The 24,514-nt window shown below is 34.5% G+C and overlaps 1 protein-coding gene across 2 annotated transcripts in view; it reads left to right on the top strand.

Annotated features, from left to right (window-relative positions):
* Positions 1 to 24,514, top strand: part of KIF6 (kinesin family member 6) — a 179,244-nt gene that overhangs the window by 63,192 nt on the left and 91,538 nt on the right. For both annotated transcript variants that reach the window (XM_068939555.1, XM_068939556.1), the window contains exons 11-13: positions 10,451 to 10,556; positions 11,422 to 11,563; positions 13,706 to 13,918. In XM_068939555.1, the coding sequence (XP_068795656.1) occupies positions 10,451 to 10,556; positions 11,422 to 11,563; positions 13,706 to 13,918 (461 nt within the window). The remainder of the gene's footprint in view (positions 1 to 10,450; positions 10,557 to 11,421; positions 11,564 to 13,705; positions 13,919 to 24,514) is intronic.

The raw sequence follows: 24,514 nt of genomic DNA, 5'->3' as shown, positions 1-24,514 counted from the left end.
GTAAGAAAAAGTTCCAAAATCATCTTTAGGAACTTCAAATTCCAATGTGTAGTAAAATTTCAAAGATTCACAGCATTTATTTTCAGTAATAATTAGGCTTTTAGTAATGTGCTTTCAGGTGATTTCCAATGGCAACCATTGTCTAAGGCTTTTAACCAATTCAGGTTAACACCTTGCACAGTCAGTCCCCATGTGTATAATATCATTGAATTAAAGATTCTGGACTTTTACATGGTGTCTAGACCATCTACATAGTTCACCTAAGCTAATAGTCTGTGAGTTGCCTGTGTAACTCAGTATAATTACCCATTTCATAGATTTACAAATTTAGGCAAAAACAAAGGAAGTAGAATGTCCATGAATTTAAAAAATCGGTATTGAAGTTTGTATTTCCTTAATCTGAGTTCAGTATTCTGATCGTCCCTAGACTTTTGTCTTGTAATAATCTACTATGAAAACAATAAATTGAAAATACTGGAAAATTGCAAAAATATTTTTAATATACCAGCCATCGATGAAATGACAACGTGCATATTTTATAAAAGTTCATGCATATCTTATTTCTGTTTATCTCATCAATAGTATCTTTTTTTTTTCTCACAGATGTTTATTAGTGAGTAGCTGGAAGAATGAAGCTGACAGAAGTGTCAGTTCAGCTTTCATCTGTCTGACCAACTATGCCATTAAAAATGGTTCCTGGTTACTATGTGGCACCTCAGAATCTAGCTCTTAGTTTAGAAAGTTATCGTAAAAATAAACACAAGTTTTATCATTTGCAGCAATGAATTCATTATCACCCATAATTGTATTTCTTAAAAGGTAGTTGATAGTGTAATTCAATACCTGAATAAATCATGATTATTTACGAACTAGCCTAGAATGCTTTTTCAGTTTACGAGGTGAAACTGAACCTCACAGAAAATTCATAATATGTAGTTTTAGCATTCTAGATTTCCTCTTACACTTCAATATGAAGTACATTGTGTTCAGACATTTTCATGAAAGGTATTGCAATCAATCAGAGTCGAAAAGGGGATCTTTGTCTTTATTATCCTGTAGTAGTTTTCTTCTGTTTTTAGAGCAGTGTATAGCTATTTGAAGTGACAAAACATATAAAAAATTTTCCAAAGTACAGAAACAAAAGAGCTCAAGAGCTCAGTTAACCTCTTTCCCTGCTTTAAGACAGTATGAAACATATTCACAGCAGTCCTGGACTGTGTTTAAGAAATGTTCTTAAAAGCATCTGATGAGGGAATTATACTAGGCTTAGGTAACTAGTTCTAGTATTTAGTTACCTTTATTATTATTTTACCCAAGAGTTAGCATATTTTTATTAGAAGGTAAGCAGTTATTTCTGGATATGGCATGCAACATTATCCTCATTCTATGTCATTTATTTGTTAGGTAATTGCTATTGTGTCCACCATCATGCACATTTCTACCCATTGCTTTTTTTCTAGACCAGTTCCCAACTGAAGTGGAACAAGAGGGAGGAGATCTATTCCACTACAATCTGAAAATGCCAATTTGCTTTTCCAAAAAGCATGTGTCTCCCAGTCATGCTCTCACTGTTTTCTGCTGGCTGGTGCTATGCAATAGCTCACAGTTCTCAGACTTCCTACCCGACTTGGTGAGCTGTCTGTTCTAGATACCTCCCAGTGTAGATTCGATAGTTACCAATAGTGCCATGTTTTGGAACCATAAAATAGGCAAATTTTCCACTGGGCCTGTCTGACCTCTCTAGGAAATTCCTTTCTGAGTTCAAGTTATCCCATAGCATGATTTTATACCACTGCATTTGATCAAGTCAGTGGTGGTGAAACTCTTGTTTACCTTCTGGATCTAGGCTGAAACGTAAGAGCCCTCGTGCCTAATGAAAACTCTACTTGAAATCCTCGGGAGAGCAGGAATGGTTGCAACTCCTCTTAAAAAAAAAAAAAAAAAAAAAAAAACTGAATATCATCCCTTTTTTGGCCCCAATTACTTCCTGCTGCTGGACATAAAGTTATGGCATGTCTACCAATGATAGAGTAGAAATTAAGCTGGCTGTAAGCAGGAAGACTTTCCAAAAAGTGTTGAATGTCAATAAACTCATTTGAAACAAGAGCCAAGAAAATTATGAACGACAAAATGAATTAATTTTTGAGTACACGTGGAATGACCCAGATCCCGTTCATCTCAATGGAAAGACTCCCTTTCAGTTAAATAAGAATTAAATCAGAATTAAATAAATAAGAATTAATCTCTGTTGTGCTACTTAATATTAAAAATAGGTTACATTTGTCTGTAATGATATTTGTAAGCAGTAATGCATAACTCTATATGCAGTCTCCTTTCAACAACCTACTTAGTTTCCTTCCCCTTACCGTTTTTATGTTTTCCTGCACGGCATGCTCTGGTTTGATGAATGATATTTTATAGCTCTTCTCAGGACAACCTCTGATGCATTATGTACTTTATCATCTTTGTCATGCCATTAACAACAATGCCTGGAAATACTTTCCATGTTCTCTCTGGTCTTTCTAAGCACCATTGATAAAATTAGCTCCTGAGAATCCCCAAGGTTTTCTCATATTGATACACAGAAAACTTATGTGGTAGCTCATATTAAATATAATGGCAACTTTGCTTCAACTGTCATGCATTTTTAGATAAGTAGATCCATAACATTTATTGAAGATGTGGATTTAGAAATTGTTTTTTATAACACGAACATTCATGATCATACTTAAAGAGAATTGTTGAAATGAATTTATAATGAAATAACCTGACATGGAGTGTGTTACAAATAGCAGGCTAGGAAAGTTTTTGAGAATGTCTAGGTAAGCAAACTTCTCTAACTGAAGTAACCTCTCTGGTGACTTCAGATGTTTCAGTAGCTTCTTTGCAGCTTGCTTTTCTTAATCTTGGATTTATAGTTTGCATGTCATGGAGTTCACAGTTGACGCACAAAGTTAATTATTCTTTAAGTGAAGTTAATTTTGGTACATGATTGTACAATGTCAGTGATCAGGGGCTGAAAGGCAAGCTCTCCCAGAGATGAATCATGGCACATAAAACAAGGTCAAAATGAGTCCTTCCAAAATCTATGTTTTGAGACCCTGCATCTTGCATGTTATTGAGAGCTCTAAATTTTAAAAATATACTCTCAGTTGGCTTGGAGTGCTTTTCTGATGCATTTCAGCTGTGTGATTTGCATCCTCCTTCAGGCAAACATAAGACTGATTCAGAAGTAGGAATGTCTTGAATGTTTTTTAACAAGATGAAAGTCTGTTGCTTGATGAATGGATAAAACTGAAGTAGTGCAGCACTCATCTAATCATCATGGAGTTAAGCTAAAAGAAAACCTGCATGGAATCTAAAATAATGTGGATGGGCAGCTTTTGTGGTTTATATGTGGTCTAAGTGGTAGGCAGGCTTTGTTAAAAAGAGTTCCTGCAAGGATGGAAAGCAACAGGAGAGAGGTAAAGTTGATAATGTAAAAGTCGTCTGTCAGCTGCAGTACAGTATGTGTTTATGTTACTAACAGGAATGGTAAAGAGAGAAATAAAGTAGAAATGGTAGACCAAAACTTCATGATTGATTCACATTCACTAAACAGAGAGTACTAGTAGTTTAACATATTTCCATCCCAAGTGCTTATTACTGCTCTTCTGTGAGGAGTTTTCATCCCAGCATCAGAGTAAGAGCAGATTTCTACTTGACGCAGCTTAAGTTTTCGTTCATAGTCTGGTATTCATGACTCAAACTCACCTGGATTGGCAGTTTAATACCCTTTTTTTTTTAGGTATAGGCCTACTATCGAAATTAATTTTATTTTAAATTAATTTTGTAAATGCTGATGTCCAGTTGCTTTGGAATTACCTTAGAAAATAATTTTTTAATGGGAATTTTCTACTCATATTTTCTGATTTGTCTGATGAGCATTGAGAAAGAAAACCTTGTTCTTGTTTACTGCTGTTTTTCACAGAGAATGGGTCTTTGTTTGATACTTTTACATTCTTCCTCCTTCAGGGAGTTTCTGTCAGGAAAACTATTCTTCCTGGTACAGCAGGGTTCTGGCAATGGACTTCATTCAGCACACGCTTGATCCCGCTAGGGTAAGTTAGGCCTGCTGTTCTTAGGGCGGAACTTATCAGTCCCAAAAAGGAAAGCTGGAGAGAGATATGAAAAATCCCCTTTTTTGCATCTGGCTCCAGCTACCATAATAACTTTAAATAATACATCTTTAATAGTTCATAACTTCTTTACCTGACAACATATGGGCTAAAAAGAAAAAAGGAATGGTTTTGGATCTGCAGAAGCTAGAAAAAACATCTTCATTTAATGCTGATTTTAAATATTTTTTCCTTTCACGTGAACTTGGCTTTGGTTATCCATGTTCCCGATTTGATTAGCATACGTTCTGCATAGAATCACTACTGAGAGCCCTAGTAAGCTAAAATGAATGAAAGATGCAGCAGCTTGCTTGCTAATGCTATCAGTTACAAGAAATACATTGTATATATGGCCTAAAAGACTGTTCCATACTTGTTTCTAAGTGCAGTTTGTGGTGCTAATAGTGACTTGTCTACACAGAAATGGGGATTTTAGCACTTCAAAAGCAAACTTATAATTTTTTTGATGTTAGTTTAGTATTTTTAGTGCCAGTGTCTTGTGGTTAGATACTTTTATTTCAGAGTAACCTTTTCTGACATAACTCACCAGTGTAACACACCCCCCTCCCCACAATTTTAAAAAACCTAAATTGGTTCTCTCATGTTGAAGCAGAGCATCAAATTCTGAAACAAAGGTACACACGGCATATTTCCACTGATGCTGATAACTGTGACTTCTAAACAATTTAGTTATTTTCATTTCTCTCTTTGTAGCTGACCTCATTCCATTGAATTTCGCTTAAATAAACACTGTCTCCATCATTGCTTTTTCCCATCAAGATAAGTACACTTTAAGCTTTCTAAACTGATCAGTGAGAAGGCTGGGGGCTAAATTTTTCAGTAAGGGTCTTTCCAGTGTGGTTTAAACCTCTGACGGCATGCAAATTACTGGTGCTGATCTTCAGGCAATAGTATAGAGGCCGTATCTGTATTCAGGTTTCTGCCCCAGTAAGTGAGAGGTATCTGTTACTATTTGTTTGTTTATTTTTTGTTTCATTACCAGGTCTGTGAGCTGATTGTTTTTAATCTTAGTTAATTTTAATTTTGGTTGGGAGATTATTGGTTTTGTCACTGGCAATATTACTAAGCTAATTTTTCAAGATGAAAATAAAGAAACAGAATACTGAAAAAAGTACTTATTTATTCCACAGTGAGTCTCTCATAAGAAACATAAAGTCTAGCATCGCTAATAGTACTAATCTTTATAAACTAAGTTAAGCAAAGAAGAAAAATCCCTTACTGGATGCAGCAGTGTTCATAGATACTACAGTTGAAGGTTTGTTTGTTTGTCGATTGGTTTTTTTTTGCTTGAGCCTATCTGTTTTTCATCATAAGCTTAGAAACAGTCTTTTTTTCTGGTATATGAATTGCCTTGGAACCCTAAACTGTTTCATAGTACCTAAATATATGAGCACCTTTGATATTTCTAGATTATTTTCCATTTGGCTTTTGACAATGTGGTAGGGAGATTGCATACAGACAGGGATGTTTTTAGAGGAGAAAAGCTTAGTCACGAACTTAAAATTTTTTCAGATATGTAATGGATTGTGTGCCAAGCATGCTCACTGTTTTTGCAAATCCATCAAAACTCACTATTCTGAGCAGTTTTCGTTCCTAATTTCTATATTGAGAGGGCATGCAAATATTAACCTGTTTTTGGCATAATGGTAGAAGATAGTCATTAGTGAATTTAAAGATTAATCATTCAAGTTTTTTGGAAAAGGAACTTTAAATAATAACTTTTCTAGGAAACAGAACTGACTATCCAAGAAAGGTCCAGGTATGTGAGCTGAGGGCTGAGCTAGAAGAACTGACCAGAAAAATTTTATTTCCTATACTTTATTAATTATTCTATGATTGCAGTCAAAATGCTCCTTAAGAAAAAGGATATTGTTATTTTAACTCATGACTTCATGTTAGCTCTGTTCTGCCATGTATGCCTGCCTCTGAATAGGCAATTAAAGCAGGGTTTGCTAGCGCGTTCTCTGGATATTTACTGGGGGCTTGTTGTTCTTCCTGAACAACTAGGTGCAACTTTGCTCAGTGCTGGGCTGTTTTATCTAGTTTTTCTAGTTTGGAACCTGAAGACATATGTTCTTACAACAGCCTCTGGTTGTAGAAAAATGGTTTAGTATCCATTTCTGTGGTAGAGAACTAAGGATCAGAGGTTAGGTACAAGGACATTTTAAGTCTATAGTTCAGTCCCAATGCAATATGCTTAATAGTGACACCTTTTTGTAAAGGAGGTCAAATCACTTCTTTAACCCTGGGGAATCTTCCTATTGCTGAGGGGAAAGAGCTTGTCCATCTCTTGAAGATTGAACTGAATTAAAACTAAAAGCAATTTTGGCTGTCCTTTACTTGTTACAGAAAGGGTTTTCTTCCTCTCTCTCTTGATAGGAGGGTGAATGCAGGTTGTGGGTGACGTTTTGACTAGACATAATGTGCTTGAGTTGTAAATGTAGATGTCCTACATGATTTTTTTTTTAAAATCCCTTCCAGCCCTGTTTTGTAGGATTCTGTGCTCCCATTTTCATGTGTTCCAGTATTTTCCATTATATCTTTATGGATGCACATAGTCTTTTAGGAGAGAGAGATAAAATAATCTGATTGAGTTGGGAGTATAGGAAGGACAAGGATATTCACTTTATTTATATGGCACTGATTCACTGACCAGTAAACAAGTATCAAGATCTGTGAGAAAGACTGTCCCTTGAGTAAGTGGTTGTTTTAACTTAGAGGCTGCCAGCCAAAGGGTATCTCAAGGCTTTCCTTTGCTGTTTCAAAGACTTCCTTAATTCCTTTCTTTCTTGCATCTCTTTGCTCTTTTGTTTGTTTGTTTATTAAATAAACTAAGACCTTGGTACCAAAAATTATCTCTTCCATGTAAAGTATTTTTTGAAGATCCCCTGAGCAAGTTACATTGTCCTTTGTTTCCAAGCCACCTAACAAATGCACATGCCTTGACTAAAAAATAAGCTAAGGAGAAGATAAAGGTACAAAACAGGACTTTCTTTTGCAGTTATTATTCCTTCTTCCCTTATGCTGTTGTTTCTTCCCCTTGCTCCTCTCATTCTTTTTTGTCTATTTAATTTATTCTGTGAACATCTTTGGAATTGGAAGTACATTTTTGTTGTTCGTTTGTAAAACTGCAAATCTTGACACTGTATAAATTTATAATACAATATTCAATTAATTATTTTCACAGTCCCTGAGCTGATAAACCACTTGGAACAATTAGTTCAGTTAACTAGGATCTCTTCAGTAAAAAGAGAAACTGCAAGTTGCATCTGTATCACATTGTCAGTTTATTTTTTACCTTTGTTTAATACTTTAATATACTGGAAGACTTCCCAGAACATCCAGTGCAATCCCTGTAGTTGTCAGTCAGTGTGTTTATTTTAGAGAGGGTTCTGGTAATTTTTACATGGAAACCTAAAAATGTGAGAGAGGTAGTCATTTCTTATCCTTGTATTCAAGGGGATTTTTTTTTTTTTGGTTACGTTTCTTTTCTTCTTCTGTTTTTGGTTTTTTTGTGTTCAAATTAGCTTGGTCTAGTTCTTAATTATGAACTTTTAAGAATGTATTTAATAATATACTAAAGATTTTGCTGTTTCCCAGAACTGGCAAGAGACTGAATTGGTTGATAACTTCTGATTTACATTCTGCTATTACAGTCTTGACTCAGTCTTCTGCTGCTAACATCTGTTTTGGCTTCCATGTAGTCCTTGGGACACAAAAAGTGAATCAGACTGTTGTGTTTTTTTAAGAATGCCAAACATATTAAACGGATTACAGGTAGTGTAAGAGAGAGGAAATAGCAGCCCATATCCATAACTACAGCTTGTCTCATTTGTTACTCTTGACAACTTAACCTTGACTCTTGACTCTTAGCAAATAATAATGCCTCTCAAAAATGAAAGAGCATTATTTTGCAAAGATTATACATTCTTTTATCTTGAAATATTTTAACTTTCTGCAGTGTTGAAGTGGTAATGGTAATGGTGCAGGCTAGTATAATTTTATTTGATTGATTTCTGTAGCCTAAATTCATGGTAATCTGAGTATGAGTAAGTCCTTGAAAAACAGGTAATCAGAGTAAGGGTAAAATACGTCCTTTCTAATGTCTAGTTCAAGATTAAAGGCCCATTTTTGTAAATGACTTCATAGAGTCAGTCTAGACAGTCTAGTTACAAAAAATAGTTTTTACTTTTTTCCTCTTATTCACTGAAATCAATATGGTGCTTAGGATAGTGGCAAATAATGACTTTCTTTGTGTCTATGTAATCACTATAGCATTCTCGTTAGTAGTATAAATGTCTCTCTTTTCCCAGTGATTGCGCAAATGACTACTTCCATGTATGAAGAGTTGGTTCTTCTGCTGATTGTGCTTAGTATGCGTGCACAGAGAATGAATATTCTCTTGTACTACTGGTTTTTTTTTTTTTTCTTTTGAACTTTTCATGCAGAAGGGTTTATGTAGCAATAAGTAAATTGCTGGTCTCTCTCAACCAGTAATTTTTGTAGTTTCTTAACGTGAGAAGCAAGTCAATGCCACGAATGCTTTTGTAACTATTATTTCTCTTTAAATATCCTCTCTTTTAAGCCCTTCTCATTTACAGCTCACATTTACTTCAGTGGGTGTTCCATAAATTTAGTTGTGTATCTTGCACATAGAATGAATGGTATAGACAACATGTGTGTCTCTTGCTTCATAACATAAATAATGGAAATGAGAAAACATAGCTTATATGAAACTAGCTGAGGGTTGCTGTGCTATTTCTGTCCTTTTTCTCCTTCTTCCAAAAATTCACACTTTAACATGGAAAACTAAGGAGGAGGTAGAGTTAAATAACCAAATATATACATTATGTTTGCCAGTTTTCATTCCAGTCACACAGCTCCAGATTTTTAGGGATTTACCTTCTGAAAATAATTACCATGTTTTTTTCTATTTGTTTTGCATCTCATTGTTTTACCCTCCAGCAGGAAATTGTTACTACAGTACAGCAATGCTCTTATTGGAAGTGAGGAAGAGGAGTCTTCAAAAGTAGGGAAAATATAGCAACCACCTACTTGAGGGTCAAGTTCAGATACTGTGGTGTTATAATGCCTCAAATTTTGATATACCGTCACAGCAAAGTGATTCAGCAAATGGCAACAAGATTTCCAATTGCATAAGGACTATGAAATGACATATTAAGTGAGAAGCTGGATAGAACTAGTCAAAAGGAAGTGCTAAGCACAGAGATGGCTCTGAACTCCTTCCTTCTCTGAAACTTGGGCACTTGATGCTGAGGTACCTTAGCTCATTCAGGCTCAGAGCCCCAAATCATCTTCTAATGCTTAAAATTATAAAATTACTCTTTAAAGGTATATGACTGTCATTGTTGCCCACCATTTATCTATAAATTTGGTGGTTACAGCATTTTTCAGGAAACAGGAGACCTTTAAAACCAGCTGATGGAGTTTGAACTTGCACTCCCTATTTTCCAGAAACATACTTAAGTAGGCTATGGGCTAGGCTTAATTTAGAAATCTTCTGCCATTTGTCTTGAGAGAGAGAATGCATGCTGGAATGCAAGACCTGGGGAACTGGAAAAACAGCGTGCAAGAGAAAATCTGACACTACCGTATGGCTGGGTCATTCATCTCAAAGGAGTGATAATCTCTGATTCCCAAAATTATTACTGTTTATTATCTAGCAGATGTGTATTTTGAAAGGCATACACAGCCCAAAGAACATGTTGAAGAAGCCTTGAGCCTATGTACCATACTTATTGGTGAGTGCTCTAACCAGTAGCATCTCATGCAAAAAGAGTTTGCTCACTGCTGTTGCAACATGAACTCTGATTAATGCAGATCAGGTGGGAGCGAGGTTCTGGCAGTTCTGGCAATAGCACCTGTGGGCATATGCTTGCAAGGAGCTTTTGGAGCTGAGGGGACAGGCTTTATATCATTTTAATTATGAGAAGGTAGGAGAACAGAAGGTTATAAAATAAATGAGGAAAAACAAAAGATTACTTCTTAAATGCTTTTAGTTCTAGAACTATTCATTAGCATGTGCAAGTATACTTTATTATGGATTTGTGTATTTCCAGTATCAAATCCAGATTCTAGCATCAGGAACAAAAGCATGTTGCAGTTCTGTGGACCTTGAAGAAAAAGAGCCTTCTAAAAGCAGTTAGCTTGACAAATCAGCATTTGACACATTACAAACCAGAATCATTAACAGAATTGTCTGCTTGTTTGTGAATTTTTAAATTTTCCTTTAACATATTATGTATTTTCAGGTTGGATGAGCTAACTGAAAGATTTCTGGAAGATACTGATCCTGAAAGCATTCTAGATGTTGGTCCTGACATGCGCAAGATCAAGTATTGCTTCATTCACATGAAGGTATATCTTTTAAGAATATATGGAGGTGGAGCTGGCGCTAAGAATAAGGAGACATTCACAGTTGAAAAATGTAAAAAGAAATGCAGTGCAGTTGAGAGGCATTGGAAAAAGGGCAACACAATTTAGCAATGCTGTGAAGTGCTTGGAGGGCTGATATAAATTTTGAAGTCAAACCGGAAAAACGTGGCAGGATTATGGAGGAAACCCCAGCAAGGTCTCAGCATGCAGTAAAGAAGAAGGGAGTGCTAAAGTTACAGGAATCAACACAGATATTTGTAAATGGATAGATATACCCATCTGCATGGATATGGAGGCTTTATTTTGGATAAGCTGTGTTGAAAAATATAAAAATACAAAAGTAAAGTCACCATATCCTTGAATCTGCTGCACTGACTGTCTTGATGGTGTTGTAAGACCCTCTAGACCGGTGAGCAAGCAAGATATGTTTAAAGTAGCAAGAATACATGAAATTAATAGAGAAAGAAATTAAATATAGCATATACTTTTCCTATATTTTCTATAATTTTCCCATATAGTAATGTACATGTTCCTGACCTTAATTTATCATCCTTAAATGTTAGTTTTAAATGCGTTGTTAATCTTCAAAGCATGGTGTTATCAGAGTACACTGGAGTTTAGGTATGGAAAGGTTAAAGTAAATTGTATGCTTGTTAGTGAAGATGAATAAATTCAGCTTGTTCTATGCTTAACACAGAGCATATAACTTGACAGTTAACTAGTGACATGATTTTCCTCTTTCAAGAGGCTAGAAAGACCTTAACTTTGCTACTATACCTAGACAGTCAGAGTAATTACATAGTTGGAGAAAAAGGTAAAAGAGCATACTTTTTTTTTCTTCTGTTAGCAACTGATGAATCAATCAAAGATTTCTGATAAAAAACTGCTCTCACAACCCACTTTGGAAGAAAAAGACTCTAGCATGCAAGCAGGAAAAGACGAGTTGAAGAAACTGAAAGAACTTTTGCAGCAAAGAGACAATGAAATCAGTATCCTTTGTGAGGAAAAGAAAATACTGGGGTTTGAGCTGATCTGGCTACAATATTTTTTGTATGTATGAGATGGGAGTTAGCTATATGAAAGGAACTACTCTCTACTGACCCCAGTGTGTTAAAGCAATTACTCAGTTCCCAACTTTTATGTGGCAGGACCCCTGCTTTGCACCTGCTCCGATTTCAGTTGTGACCCAAACCAAAATCCTGGATTCAAGCACCACTTACATTTAGAGAGTTCCAGCCAAGATCCAAATACTGTGCATAAGGCCTAGAACACTCTCCTCAAGCAAATGAAACCTTTTGTAGTATGGGAGACTGTGATGCTATATAAAGAACAATTTATTACCTTACAAAGAATAGAATTTCCTGTAAGTGTTATTTTTAGCCAAATGAAGTGCTACTTTGGGGACTATTGGACTCTGTGCCTTTAGAACAAATATAAAACTTGTGCTCTTTACATGCAATTTTAAATTAAGGCTAAGGCTTCTTGCATATAGAAATATTAAGCTGTTCAGATGTGCTTTGTCCATTTTACTGCCTCACAGGAAACATATGAGTAACTGCAGTGTTGCAAAATGTAAGGAGGCAGTTATTTTTAGCTGATCTACAGAACTGCGGGCAGACAACAGCTCACCATATCCCTAACTTTATGGTTGCTTTGTACATAAAATTTGAATGATGTTAGAGAACTGAAAAAATAAATTTTTACGTTTATGGAGAGCAGAAATTCTTTTACAGTTATTAGTAAAAAACATACTCAGTTGCATTCTTTGTATTCACCAATTCCAGATCAATTTTTTATGCCAAATAAGAATGGCTTTTTACTTCATCAGTGTATAGTATGCTAGCAGTCTAAAGTGAGGTGGCAGGAAAGCTTCTCAATTTCTGCTGCATCTGTCACAGAAGATAAGGTGTTTATTTTCCAAAGGATCCTTTCAAATAAATTCAGCTATAACATTGATGTATCATTCCTTTAAAAAATTGTTTAATTTGGGGGTTTTTTAAGATCTGGATTCCCAAAAACATTTTTTCCTGAAGTAAATCATTTAATTGATATGAGATTGTTAATGAAACAACAGCAAAACAGCTATTAAATAGCCAAATGCACTTGTTCCTGATAGATAGTTATGACTTTCTTTGCCGAAGTAAAAGCAAGAGGCCCATTGCTTAAATCCACGTTATTTTGAGATAGATAGGAGAAATGTAAGAATTAATGCTTTGAATGTAAAACTAACATACAGATCTGCAGCTTCTAGCAGCCTTATAATATTGTTAGAAAATTAATATCATGACTAGTGTGATAGAGTAGTGAGACGTGTGGAAGCTGTTTAGTCATTGAACTATGAGGTTCTTCTTGCCTTTGATAGGTAGGAGCGATCATAATAACTAGCTTATAAAGTGTTTTATTATTGCCACCTAGTCTTGTAAATAACATACCCCAAAGACTGCCTAGTTTTTCTGCTGTTCGTTTAGGATTAAAATGAACAGTGCATCAAAAAACATACCACAGGTAGTCATGTGGTTTTTGCAGCAGGTACACCAGATTTTCACTGTATGCTGTTACGCAAAATGAATTTATACCAAAATAAACTCCAAGTGAATACGCAGTGTTACTGACAGAAATTTCCTACATACCTGTTCTCATTTTAGTAAACCTTCTTATTATGAAAAGCTTGCAGAACTGATACACTTGCCAATATACTTGTAAAAGTTAAGCGAATTTTTTTTTTGTTTGGAAATTTTATTCATTACAGAATTTAAAAAAAAGAAAAAAAAGGAGTGTCCACGCAATGGCTATAAATTACTGGAATTTTCATTCCTGTTTGTCTATAAACTACTAATACATTTGGCTGCTTTTATCAATGAGTTGATTGAACAGGATCGACAATTGTGACCAGTCTGTGAATTTGTTAGTGCTCAGTAAAAATGAATCTACTGTTTGAAAAAACTACGATGAGTGGATATAATTGCAAAGAATATGCCCAACTTCAAATTCACTGTTCACTTAAATAAGCTTCCTTATGCGAATTGTTCCACTTGAATAAAAAAGACTTTATGTATTCTTCTGGTTGAAGAGAGGTGATTGTTGCCTTATAGAAAAGAGATCTTTAATGCTTTCCTTAATATATCTTGCAGATATTCTAGTAAATATGCTAAAAAAAGAAAAAAAGAAAGTGCAAGATGCCCTTTTCCAGCTTAATGCTGTCTCTGGTGGTTCTAAAGTCTTGGAGCAACCTCTTTCTATAAACTTGGAAGAAAGTCGGAGCCCATCTAGTTGTGTTAATCTGAAAGAGGCAAAAGATATCAGCTGTTTAGTTCACAGACTGCCTTTTCTTTCCAGAAAAACAGGTTAGTATACTTAGTTAAGGGAGCAGTTATTGGATTTTTACAATATGAGGTTCAGCACTCAAATATGTAATGGGACAGGAAAGTTTTATTTTCAGCGTCAGCAGTGTTGTGCTAATTCTGTATCCGCAAATGCAGTGATTTCAATTTATGGCTCTCTCAAGGTGCAGGTGGCTTTTACAGACTGATGTGAATCCTGTGTAGAACAGTCCTCCAAAACCAGAATACAAGTTGAGCTGCAGACCCTCATATCTTCAAGTAAATCTGTACTCAGAAAATGATTTTTTGAGCATAGTTCGTAAGACGTACTAAGAAATAAGATTTTTTTTCCCATGGAAGTTTGAATATACTGAATTTTAACAGAAAAAAACCCTAATGCAGAACGACAGATATTGAAAAAAGTTTTGTGCAGGCATTATTAATTGCACAGTTTCCTTAAACACCAATATACATATATTAATTTTTTTCTTTTTTTTCAGTCTTCCAGCCTAGGAGAGAAATATTATCTTGAAATACAATGAAATTTTATTAATTATGCTTCCAGCTGTGAGATCACATGGTAAACACAAAACGTTTTGTGATTATAAGAATCTTAAAAAAAAAATTTTTTTTTATTATACAGTTTAGCTCTCTGGCTTTTACTTAGCATTTTTAACAAAACATTAGGTTTATTTATATTATTACAAAATAAATGTGATTGAATGCACTGAGGCCTCAATTCAGGAAATGATTTAGATATTTTTGTGCAGGCAAGCAGCTTTATTGAAATCCTAACATCTTTCTGGAGCAAGATCTTAATAAGCGTGAGCAAATCCAAAATTCTTCTGTTCCTCTGTTTTAGAAAAGATATGTTAATTGTTTGACAAGTGATCCAGTAGTTCATATCATTTGTAAACAGATTAGAAATAGCTGAATTCTTAAATAGTGTATTCATTTAGTATAGATAGCACACTCAGCACAGCTTTACCATATGATAATGGCTTGATCAAGATGAGCACTATTGTCTGTAGGGGACTGGTAAAAAAAAAAAATGTTTGTCCCTTTTAGTAAAGCCAGGTTATTGTTATTCATATTTTATTCTAATAGAGCTGTTTTGCAAAATTTAATATGTAAACATACCAAATGCTATTCATTGAAAGAAGAATTATTTGGAACAAATGGATGGCACAGGGAATCTGCCACCATGATGAAGTATTGTCTGTGGTTAATCAATAAGTAAATGTAATTGATTCGTGCCCTGTTAGCATAATGAGTCTTAAAGAGACAGTTACATGGGATGAGAAGGTCATGTTTTTTTTAGATTAGACCTTTTGTCTATGATTATATGGCTTTGTCATTCTGTGAGTGGATGTAAGCCTACTCACTTATTTCCAGTTTTCATTTCAATAAAGACACAACAATCTGTCTGTAAAGTGTGTCTACACAACAAGGATTTTTCTAGCAGTTACGCTGTTGTTACTGTAGCAACTAGTGCAGCAGAAGTTAATTTTGAATGCTCCATTAAGTTCACAGTGCTTTTTTTAAACAATTAAATGGTTTAAGTATTATTGTGTGTGCTATGAATTAGTTGGTGTGAGTTCAAAAAACTGTATCCTTTTTCCTTCTAGTATATGTTGCTATAGGTGGCTTTAAAAGGGTACACCTCTGTAGCACCATATTAATGTTTGCTTTCTTTCAACTAGAAAATCAGTCACAACATTAGCTGTGAGTTAAAAATGCTTTCTTATTACCGATTAATGTGGCTACTGTCTCCTCTTTCAACCTTTTTTTATAAAAGTAAAATTAGATAGTATTCATAGTTCACTAGAGACTACGTGTGGTATATGGGGTCTCAAAACATTCAGCAAGGACAGTGAAAGGTTTTGAAATTTTGGTTTGTTTTGTTCTTTGTTTTTATTTTACTGAAATAATAAGAAAGCCTGTCTGTTCAGCTCCAATGCTGAAAAGAGCCATATTGTTCTCTTTAAAATAATGGTGGTCAAATAACGGTTTTATATTTCTGTGTGTATGCTGTTATTCTGTGTGATTCTGTTATGTGTTAAGAAACAATGATTCTATTTGTATCTTGCGATTATGTTTGTTACTTTGCTGTTTTGGTACTATCAGCTCTTCCATTTCTAAGCCCCTGGAGTTTCTTTTACATCTATGCTAGCAGTATTTATTAAAAAAAAAAAAAGGTTGGCATAAGGAAACTCTGTGTGTTTGTGTTTCAGGGGCCAATGCTCATAAAAATAATAAATATTATTATTATTATGCTGTAATAATGAAAATGTAAGCACATAGCAAATCATAGTGTCTTAAAACATAATAATATTATAAAATACATTCACATTAACTGTAGTTAAAAGGCTAGATTTTTTAAAGTAGATATGCATAAATTGCTAGTAAGAGTTTATATTCATCCAGTTTATTCACCGGCCATGCGGAAAATTTTACTTGGTGAATCAGCTTTTTTATATTGCAACACATATATTAGTTCCTAAAATGTTTGAGTATAGATGCAACTGTTTAGATTGGAGAATATGAATCGAAATACTGCTAATGAAAGCTGAAGATGTGTTAGTGTTTTAATAGTTTGAACTGATGTTCGTGTAGCTGAATGTAGTGGAACTCTGATGACCGTGAATTCTCTGACTGAATCATTTTCTTGTGGTTCTTAGTCTATTTGCAGCAGAAAGAGGGTTTCAGAGTCATTAGCTTTTCAGATCACAAACAGTTGAATCTGTTTGAAGTTTTAATATGGGATTATAAAGATGGCTAGTACCCTGGAATTAGTTTAGTTTTAATTCCCTATCTACCGTTTATAGTCAAGGAGAGCAGCTTCCATTATTTCAGTAAAAACAAACTGCACTTATTACTTTTCTGACAGTGAGCTGGTTAATGATTTTGATGACTATTGTCTTCTCCTGGATGTTCTGAAAATTGCTATATGGTGTATCTATGCTGAAATAGGGATTTAAACTTAGATGATGAAAGCCAACTAGGAGATTTAACCACACAATTTGTGTCCTAATTCATCTCAGTAATTTGGCTAGATAAGTATTTACTTTTAAAAACATAAACTGCTTACTTTTGGAACAATCACTGTTGAGTCAGGTTCCAATATTCTGGAATGACATTCAGTGTGGATATGAAAACAATAAGGTTCCCAACAACCAAAATGCTAAATGTGAACATGAAAAACCTCTTTCAGGCTCACTTATTAATTCATTTTTTTTATTTGTTTGTATTGCTCTGAGGGTTATAGATAACAAAAAAGTTATTTTTGGCCACTGCATTTCTAGTCACTATTATAAGTGGCTATATATGTTAAATTGCACTCTAAAAGAGTAGCTTGACATTCAGTGACAAGTCTAATCCAGTTGTGTTGGCAGCATATGGACTTCTGTTATGTATAGCTGTTATAATGATAATGTCTTATATAATTATTTCTTGAAAGGCTTCTGGTGTTGTGCTTGAAAATACTTGAGTCAAAAAATTTAAAAATTAATAGGAACACTGTTAATAATACAACCTGTACAGACCTGCCAGTATGCCTTAAATCCACCCTCGGGAGACCACTTGTTTCTGCTAGAATATAACTGAATTTCATTCCTTTGGCTCTCTACTGACAATGATAGTATTTTCTCCCTGGTGTATAAATAACTTTTATTTTTTCTGTTTGTTCAGTTTCTAAAAGTTCCTGTATAACAAGTTTCAATATTTAGCTTTGTATTATAACTGTTATTTATGTAAAAAGTACCTCAAAAATTGACTACAAACTATATATTTTTCAAATCAGCATGTAGGAATTTCACAGTTTGAGTCTGTGTGGTATCAAGAGAAAAATTCACCACGTAACACTTGTAAATATATGCAAACAGTTAAAAGAAAGTTCTGAGAGTAAAAGTCGGCAAAGAGAAAACTAGTGCTAGGACAAGCTGTCTATGCTGTAGTAAAGAATAATAGTAGAAAAACAAATTACAGTACTGCTGTATCAATATCACATAAACAGAAACAGTGTGTTCATATGGAACATCCCACTTTCTTTGTAGGCAAGTTACTTTTTTATAACCTTAGCTGTAAAGTGCTATAAAATTTCAGATGTCTATTACTAGTCTTCTACTTTATTATAAAGCTATAACACTGCAAAGATACCTAGGTGCATTCCATGGCAGGCAAAACTCCACTCTGCTAATGGCTAGGATATAGTTTTCTTTCCTGTCGGACTCAGACCTGGACACGTTTATATACGGCCAGCTTGGTTTATCTAATTTGTTCTATCTAATGATGAAGGAAAATATGCAATTAAATCCTCCAATCGTTAGATTCCAGAACAGTCAGTTTTTAAAGATGAGGAAAAAGCGGTGCCGTTTGTGTAGTGCTAACTACTGCAGTATTATTAGCAGTAATATTAATGTTAGTATTTTGGAAAAACATATCCTTCTGCAAACCAAATTTTCAGAGTAGCTGAAGCCGTTGCTAGCCTGATTTTACAATGTTTTAAGGGTATATTTAACTTCACCCAAATAAGTAACGCACTGGGATTTATTAAGTATGTGCTTATATCTTTACAGAAACAGCAACCTAAGCAGTGCAAATTGTATTGACTAGTTAGCATTGATTGAGTATAAATAAAGGAGTTTTTATGGTGGTTAATGGAAAAGTGTTAACTGTTAAGCATTGCAGTTATTCTTCCTTTACATCATCTAGCTGGTTAAATGACAATAAATAATAATAATCCTGCAAATTGTTGGTCTCAAAATCCACATAGGACAACTTCCAATAATAGCAGACAGTTATTTTGTTGTGTAGCTGCTTATTCTATTTATTTTCTAATCTAATTTTTCAAATAAAAATATTCATTGGTGTCAGTAGCCTCTAAAACTACTGGTTTTATTAGTAGAGAAAAACTTGTCTCATCCTAGACTATCATGTATAATTACTTTACTTTTTTATAACTTGTACTTCTGTACACAGGAGGGGGTTTTGTGCATTTTGCAAGGAATCCTTTTAACTGAAAGGAAAGAGAGAATCTTCAGCTCAGAATTAAGTCAGGTCAACTGGCAAGAGAAAATTTACAATTTGCTGGTCTCCTAATATGGACAGAGAATAGATCTCTTAAACATTGCTAATTATCCTCTAAAATTGCTTAGTAATTGAACTAGCAGTCAGCTGTTGTACTTTTTGCTTAGTTGGGGTTCTCTCAAACTTTCACAGGATTATGACCTTATTAATTTATTTTGCAAGAGATTGCATGCAGGAATGGGAAATAAATTATACAGATGATAAGCAGAAGAGAAGTTAGAAGGAGCACGTGGATTTACAAGAGTTGTATATCACAAGCTGCGTACACATGAAAGAACCAGAACTATCCTTAAGTACAGAATACTGAAAAAAATAGAAATTGAAGTCTTAGTAGTGCTAATTATTCTGGTTTCTGTGAAGGAAATTCACTTATTATTGATTGTGTGATTTTTTTTTTTTTAAATGTATCATTCATGTGGTGAATTAAGAAGTGATTAATGTAATCAGACTCTCAAAAAGGCATACTGAGATCCTATACAAGAGGCTACTGATGATGTTAAGTAGTCAGGAGTTAGAATAAAATACTGCTATAAAAGAACACTAAAGATGATTAAAAGAGAGAATATTAACACCTTTTCAGATCTTACACTGATGTCCAGTGATAAGAAATCAGGATGAGTTCTGCAGCAGATCATATCACCTTTTTTCAAATACTCTTTTGAATTATTCAGCACTTGCTGTGCTGCCGCTTATCATGCAGGATAATAGGCTAGCTTTGCCTTGCATGTGTTCCTTTACAGCAATGCCTATTTGTGTTTATTTTTTATTTATCTCCCAAGCAAAGGAGAGGTTCAGAATTTGTTTGGCACGTCCTCTCTCACACCTCTACCAGTTTCTGTATAGAATCCTCTTTCATATTGCTTCTTTTCATCCCAAGTTGCTCAGCAGCTGAGGACGTCACTTGGCCTTCTGCTTTTCCTATTTATCATGCTCCTTATTTCTTATTTTTTGGGAAGAAGTTATTTGATTTCGTGTCGTAATGATATTAACCAAACAGAATTAATTCCTCATAACACATAGCTTTTGATAATTTCAGAAATGTGTAGGCAAGAAGTAGCTATATCTTATCAACAAATGACTAATACAATTACATCTTTTATGTAATGCTATTTATTCTTTAGTCTTAAGCGTTAGCAAATTCTCTGCCTTGGTATTGTACTCTCACTTCTTGCAGACAATTATGTGTGTATGCGCAAGTGAGTCTGTTCTTTGAACCTGGTTCTAGGAACCAGCATGTCAGCTCAAATGGCTGGATCATTGAGCTTTTTCTCCTGCATTCTGCTTTGGGAAAGACTGATATAATTCACAAGATTAGATGGTGACTAACTTTGAATTCTGCCCTAATGTTTCATTAGACAGAAAGGGAAGAAGAGAAGTCGACATGAGGTAGCATTGTTACATAATGCAAACTTGCAAATGATATTCATAATTATAAAGCTATCAGTTCCATACAAAATCCATCTAAACTGTATATATATATATATATATATATATATATATATATGTCTCCTTGTCTATAGTCATTAAGGATTTGCTAAAGATGTGTGAAGGAGCTTGGCCCTAAGCCAAGGCACAGAACTCCCAAGTAGAGCATTTAGTGTAATGTTAAAGCTATTCTTCCATCATTTAAACACTTTTCATGCTTAACATCGTTTATAAAGATTTCAATTTACAGCATGTAGGATATCTCAAATGTTCTTTAACTATTTTAACAGCTTAGCTAGTTTGCAAGCTTTTTTTTTTAGTTCTGTTGCCTCAACTGTACAATCAGCCTGTTTTAATGTAAGGTTAAGTCATTACTCTAAAGCCTTACAGAGCTGCGTACTCAGTAATTGTAATCTAAATAATGTTATTTACTGATATTAGTTTAACTATAAATGACAGGCGAATATAGTATTTTCCATTTTTCTATCTCATTTCTTTATCCTGGAAACAATTAAACAAGGAAACCAGGAGAAAGTACATGAAGAAAAATCTCTAGTGAAATATTTGAGGAAGAGTCAAGCTAGTATTTGGTTTCATAAGGGTTACTAATTTTGCTCAGAACCTTTCTTTTATTTTACAGTTGATGTGATCTGTAACTTTAACATTTGTATGCACAGATCTTTACTGTTCTGTCATTGAAAGTACAGTAATTTCATTCCATTATTTTCACACTAGGTTTGCTGTTGCTTTTGCTTTGTAAGTTCTCCATACTTAACTGTTAACCAGTCCCTGAGAAAAAGTCATTTCTGCTGCAAATATATGAAAAGTAGGGGAAACACAAGAACACAGACAGCCTTGTGAACATACAAGCAAAGTTTATATCTCTGTATGGTAAAAATTATAGTGCGTGATAGAACTACTATCTCTCTATGGTGAAACCTGTTTTTTCTATTTTTTCCCTAGCTGGTCAAGGGGTGTGTCTGCTTGTAAGGATGCAGGCATTCAAGTTTCTGTTCTATCCCATACAGGCACCAATTTAAGCAGAAGCTGTGTAGCCATATTGTTTCAGTGCTAAGCCTGAGCTACTGATCTACGTTGACCAGTGATCTTGGGCCAAAGCTATTTCAGCGCAGATTGGCTTGGAAGGTGAATGAGTGGATATATGACTGACTGTCCATATCTACAGAGACGTGCTTCTGACTTTCTTAGTCTAAGCTGAATTGAATTCGTATGTTCTTTCAGACAGAAACTGAATTCAGTGCATAAAATAATCTTTGAAAGCTTGATATATACATCCTGATATTTATGTTCCTGTACATTGTATTTTTTCCTCACCTTCTGTCTACCTGAAACTCTAAATAGTAGCCTTTAAAGGCAGGAAGTGTAGAAACATAAAGAGAAACAAAGTCTAACACCACTAGATTTCAATTCCAAATAGGTCTTTGGGCACTACTATATAATATTGATTTGCTAGTAATAAATAACCAAGTAGTAAAGAGTTGATTTCTTATTAAATGGAATTTTTCTGAACAGAAATGTCTCTAACAGCTTGTTTAAATGTTCTGGTAGCTCGGGGATGATATTCAGCGTCTTTCAGTGTATACTACAGTCTGTCTCAGGGTGTTCTCCCTGGTAATTAGAGCAGGGGAATACACAACTGTGGTGTCCTAGTAATATCCTAGGTTTTGCTGATGACAGTGGGTTACAACTCTTCAGCTGAAAATTGTACCAGTTTATTTGCTGACGGATTTGTTGTTCTTGGATCCCAAGATACTTCTTCTAGGAGGGAGTGGTAGGTATCATTCTGCTCTGATTCAGTAAGGCAGCAGTGCAGCGCGCTCTGTTTAGATTGGAAGGTTGCCAGTGGCTGACATTTCGGCAGGCCAGCCCCTGTCACTGAAGAGACTTCACAGATTGCATAAGACAGTTTGGAGTGAGCAGACCAGCACTTTTTAGATTAGTCCGACTGTTATGCCATGGAAAAGGAGAACTTATTTTATAATACCCATTTTAATCAGAAAACACTGTAAATCATAAATACATAACTACATAAGGAAGACTGAGCAAAACACTGTAACGTAGTAGCTGATAGTAGCTGGGCTGAGTGTCTGCTATTACTTATTTGCAGCATGATATCTTTCATAAATCTGAAACAGACATAACTTTTTGGCTATGAATTTATAATTTATGTTTCAGATGAGCATTCCAGAAAATGCAAAGATAAATTATTGGTGCAATAAACTGAGTTTTACAAAGGCTTAAACATTTTTATTTTAAATCACAATAATCTTGTTCATTTTAAAGTCTGTACTTTAGCTCTAAATGTGTTCATAATTTATATCTGTTAGATTCCTTATATGTGAAGGCCTAACTCCAACATAGTGCTACATATAATCTTTCTCATGATATGATGCCATTATTATAAATTCTTAGTTTCTGGATAAATTGAAGTATGAATGAACCTAGCAAAATAAGAAAAAGTCAGACTTCGTCATACATGTCACTGGAGTGAGTAATATTGTGTTGAATTTGTCTTTTAGTGTATAGTAACATTTTTCCTGTACAGATAAGTCTTATTTTGAAATGGTCCTCAGACTCCTGCTTGCTTGTAGCATAATTCTGTCAGTGCGAGAGACATATGATATCATTTTTCCTCCTGCTGGATTTGTTTTACTCCTGAAATATAAACAATTTTGTTACCAGAAAACAGTGTGAATATTGTGACATTCAAAGAACACGATAAATCTTAGTAATAGCTTCATATGGTTATATATGCTGATGGGCTTGAGAGGGTTTATTTTGTTCTCTTAGATAAGATTTTATTAGGATTATATTTTAACTATTTTTAGCAACTTCTTTTATCTTTCACTGAGAAGGTTTTTGAGATTTTTTTGAGTTTGGTAGAGAACTTACCTGCTGTGCATCCCATTCTGGGGTTAAGATTATTTTTTGCTGGACACTGTGCAAGCATGTACGATAAGGAGCATCCCTGCTGAAGGGCTGACAAGCTGACTTTAGAATGAAAGTCAAGAGATGGATTCTGTAAACAGATGATGATTATGAATAGCAGGATAATAATGATGATAACACACCAACTGCTCAATTCTGAAAGCTAAATATTTTCATTTTGTAGTAAGACTTTTCAAAATATTTATCTTGGCTATTTTATATATTTATGTAATAATTGTGGTGAAAAGCTTCCTTCTATTGTTGGAAAACCCAGAGAAAGCTCCCTAATGGAAAGGATTGACTGAGGTTTTCCCATCGTAATCTCTTCTGTGTCCTTCAATTCAGAAGAAACAGGTCTCAACTCAGTAGAAAAATTTAGTGCTTAGCAGTCAAACTTATGTGTTTCTTGGGGTCTTTCAGGTGTCCTGTAGTGCTTTGGGATATCTGGGGCCAATCTCTTGGCACTGTGGTCATTACTAAGGTCTTTTGCCTCCAAGCAGATGTACCTATTTTACTGCTATTTGGTCAGAAGAAAAGAGCTCAATGATGCATTTAGAGCATTGTTCAGACTCATGGTTGATCTTTCGCAGGTTGAGCTTAGCAGCACTCAGAAAAGAAAGTATGTGAAACGTTTTCTGTTATGGATCCAGGCAAAAGTGTATATTCTATTCACTCTCCAGCTGAACTTCTACGTGCTCTTAGTAAGATGTAATGAATATTTCATTACTACTGTTAAACTTTTGTAACTAGTATTAAAAATGAAACACTTCATGTAGCTAAATTCTCAAATAATAAATATTTCCTATAACATAGGATGATTATTTGCTACAAGAAAATTACATTACTGGCAAGTTTTGGGATCAAGCAGGAAGTATCAGAGTCCACTGCTTTAGATTTAGATATTCAAAAAACCCTTCCTAACCAGCAAATATTAACAGTTGACATAAGCTTTTGAACAATTTTAGAGGACTGTACTTTTGATAAATTTAACTAAGGTATTTTCTCGTATTTCAAGTCACAAGGCAAAAAATCTAACGCTAAGGCTCCAATCCTTAGATAATAATAATAAGATAATAATAATAATAAGAAGAAGATAATAAGATATTAATAATGAGAAGATATTAATAATATAATCCTTAGATAATAATAATAAGTAAA

This window comes from Struthio camelus, chromosome 3, assembly GCF_040807025.1.
Source record: "Struthio camelus isolate bStrCam1 chromosome 3, bStrCam1.hap1, whole genome shotgun sequence".
Taxonomy (NCBI): domain Eukaryota; kingdom Metazoa; phylum Chordata; class Aves; order Struthioniformes; family Struthionidae; genus Struthio; species Struthio camelus.
Note: the sequence above shows the minus strand (reverse complement) of the source record. Positions and strands in the feature narration are given on the sequence as shown.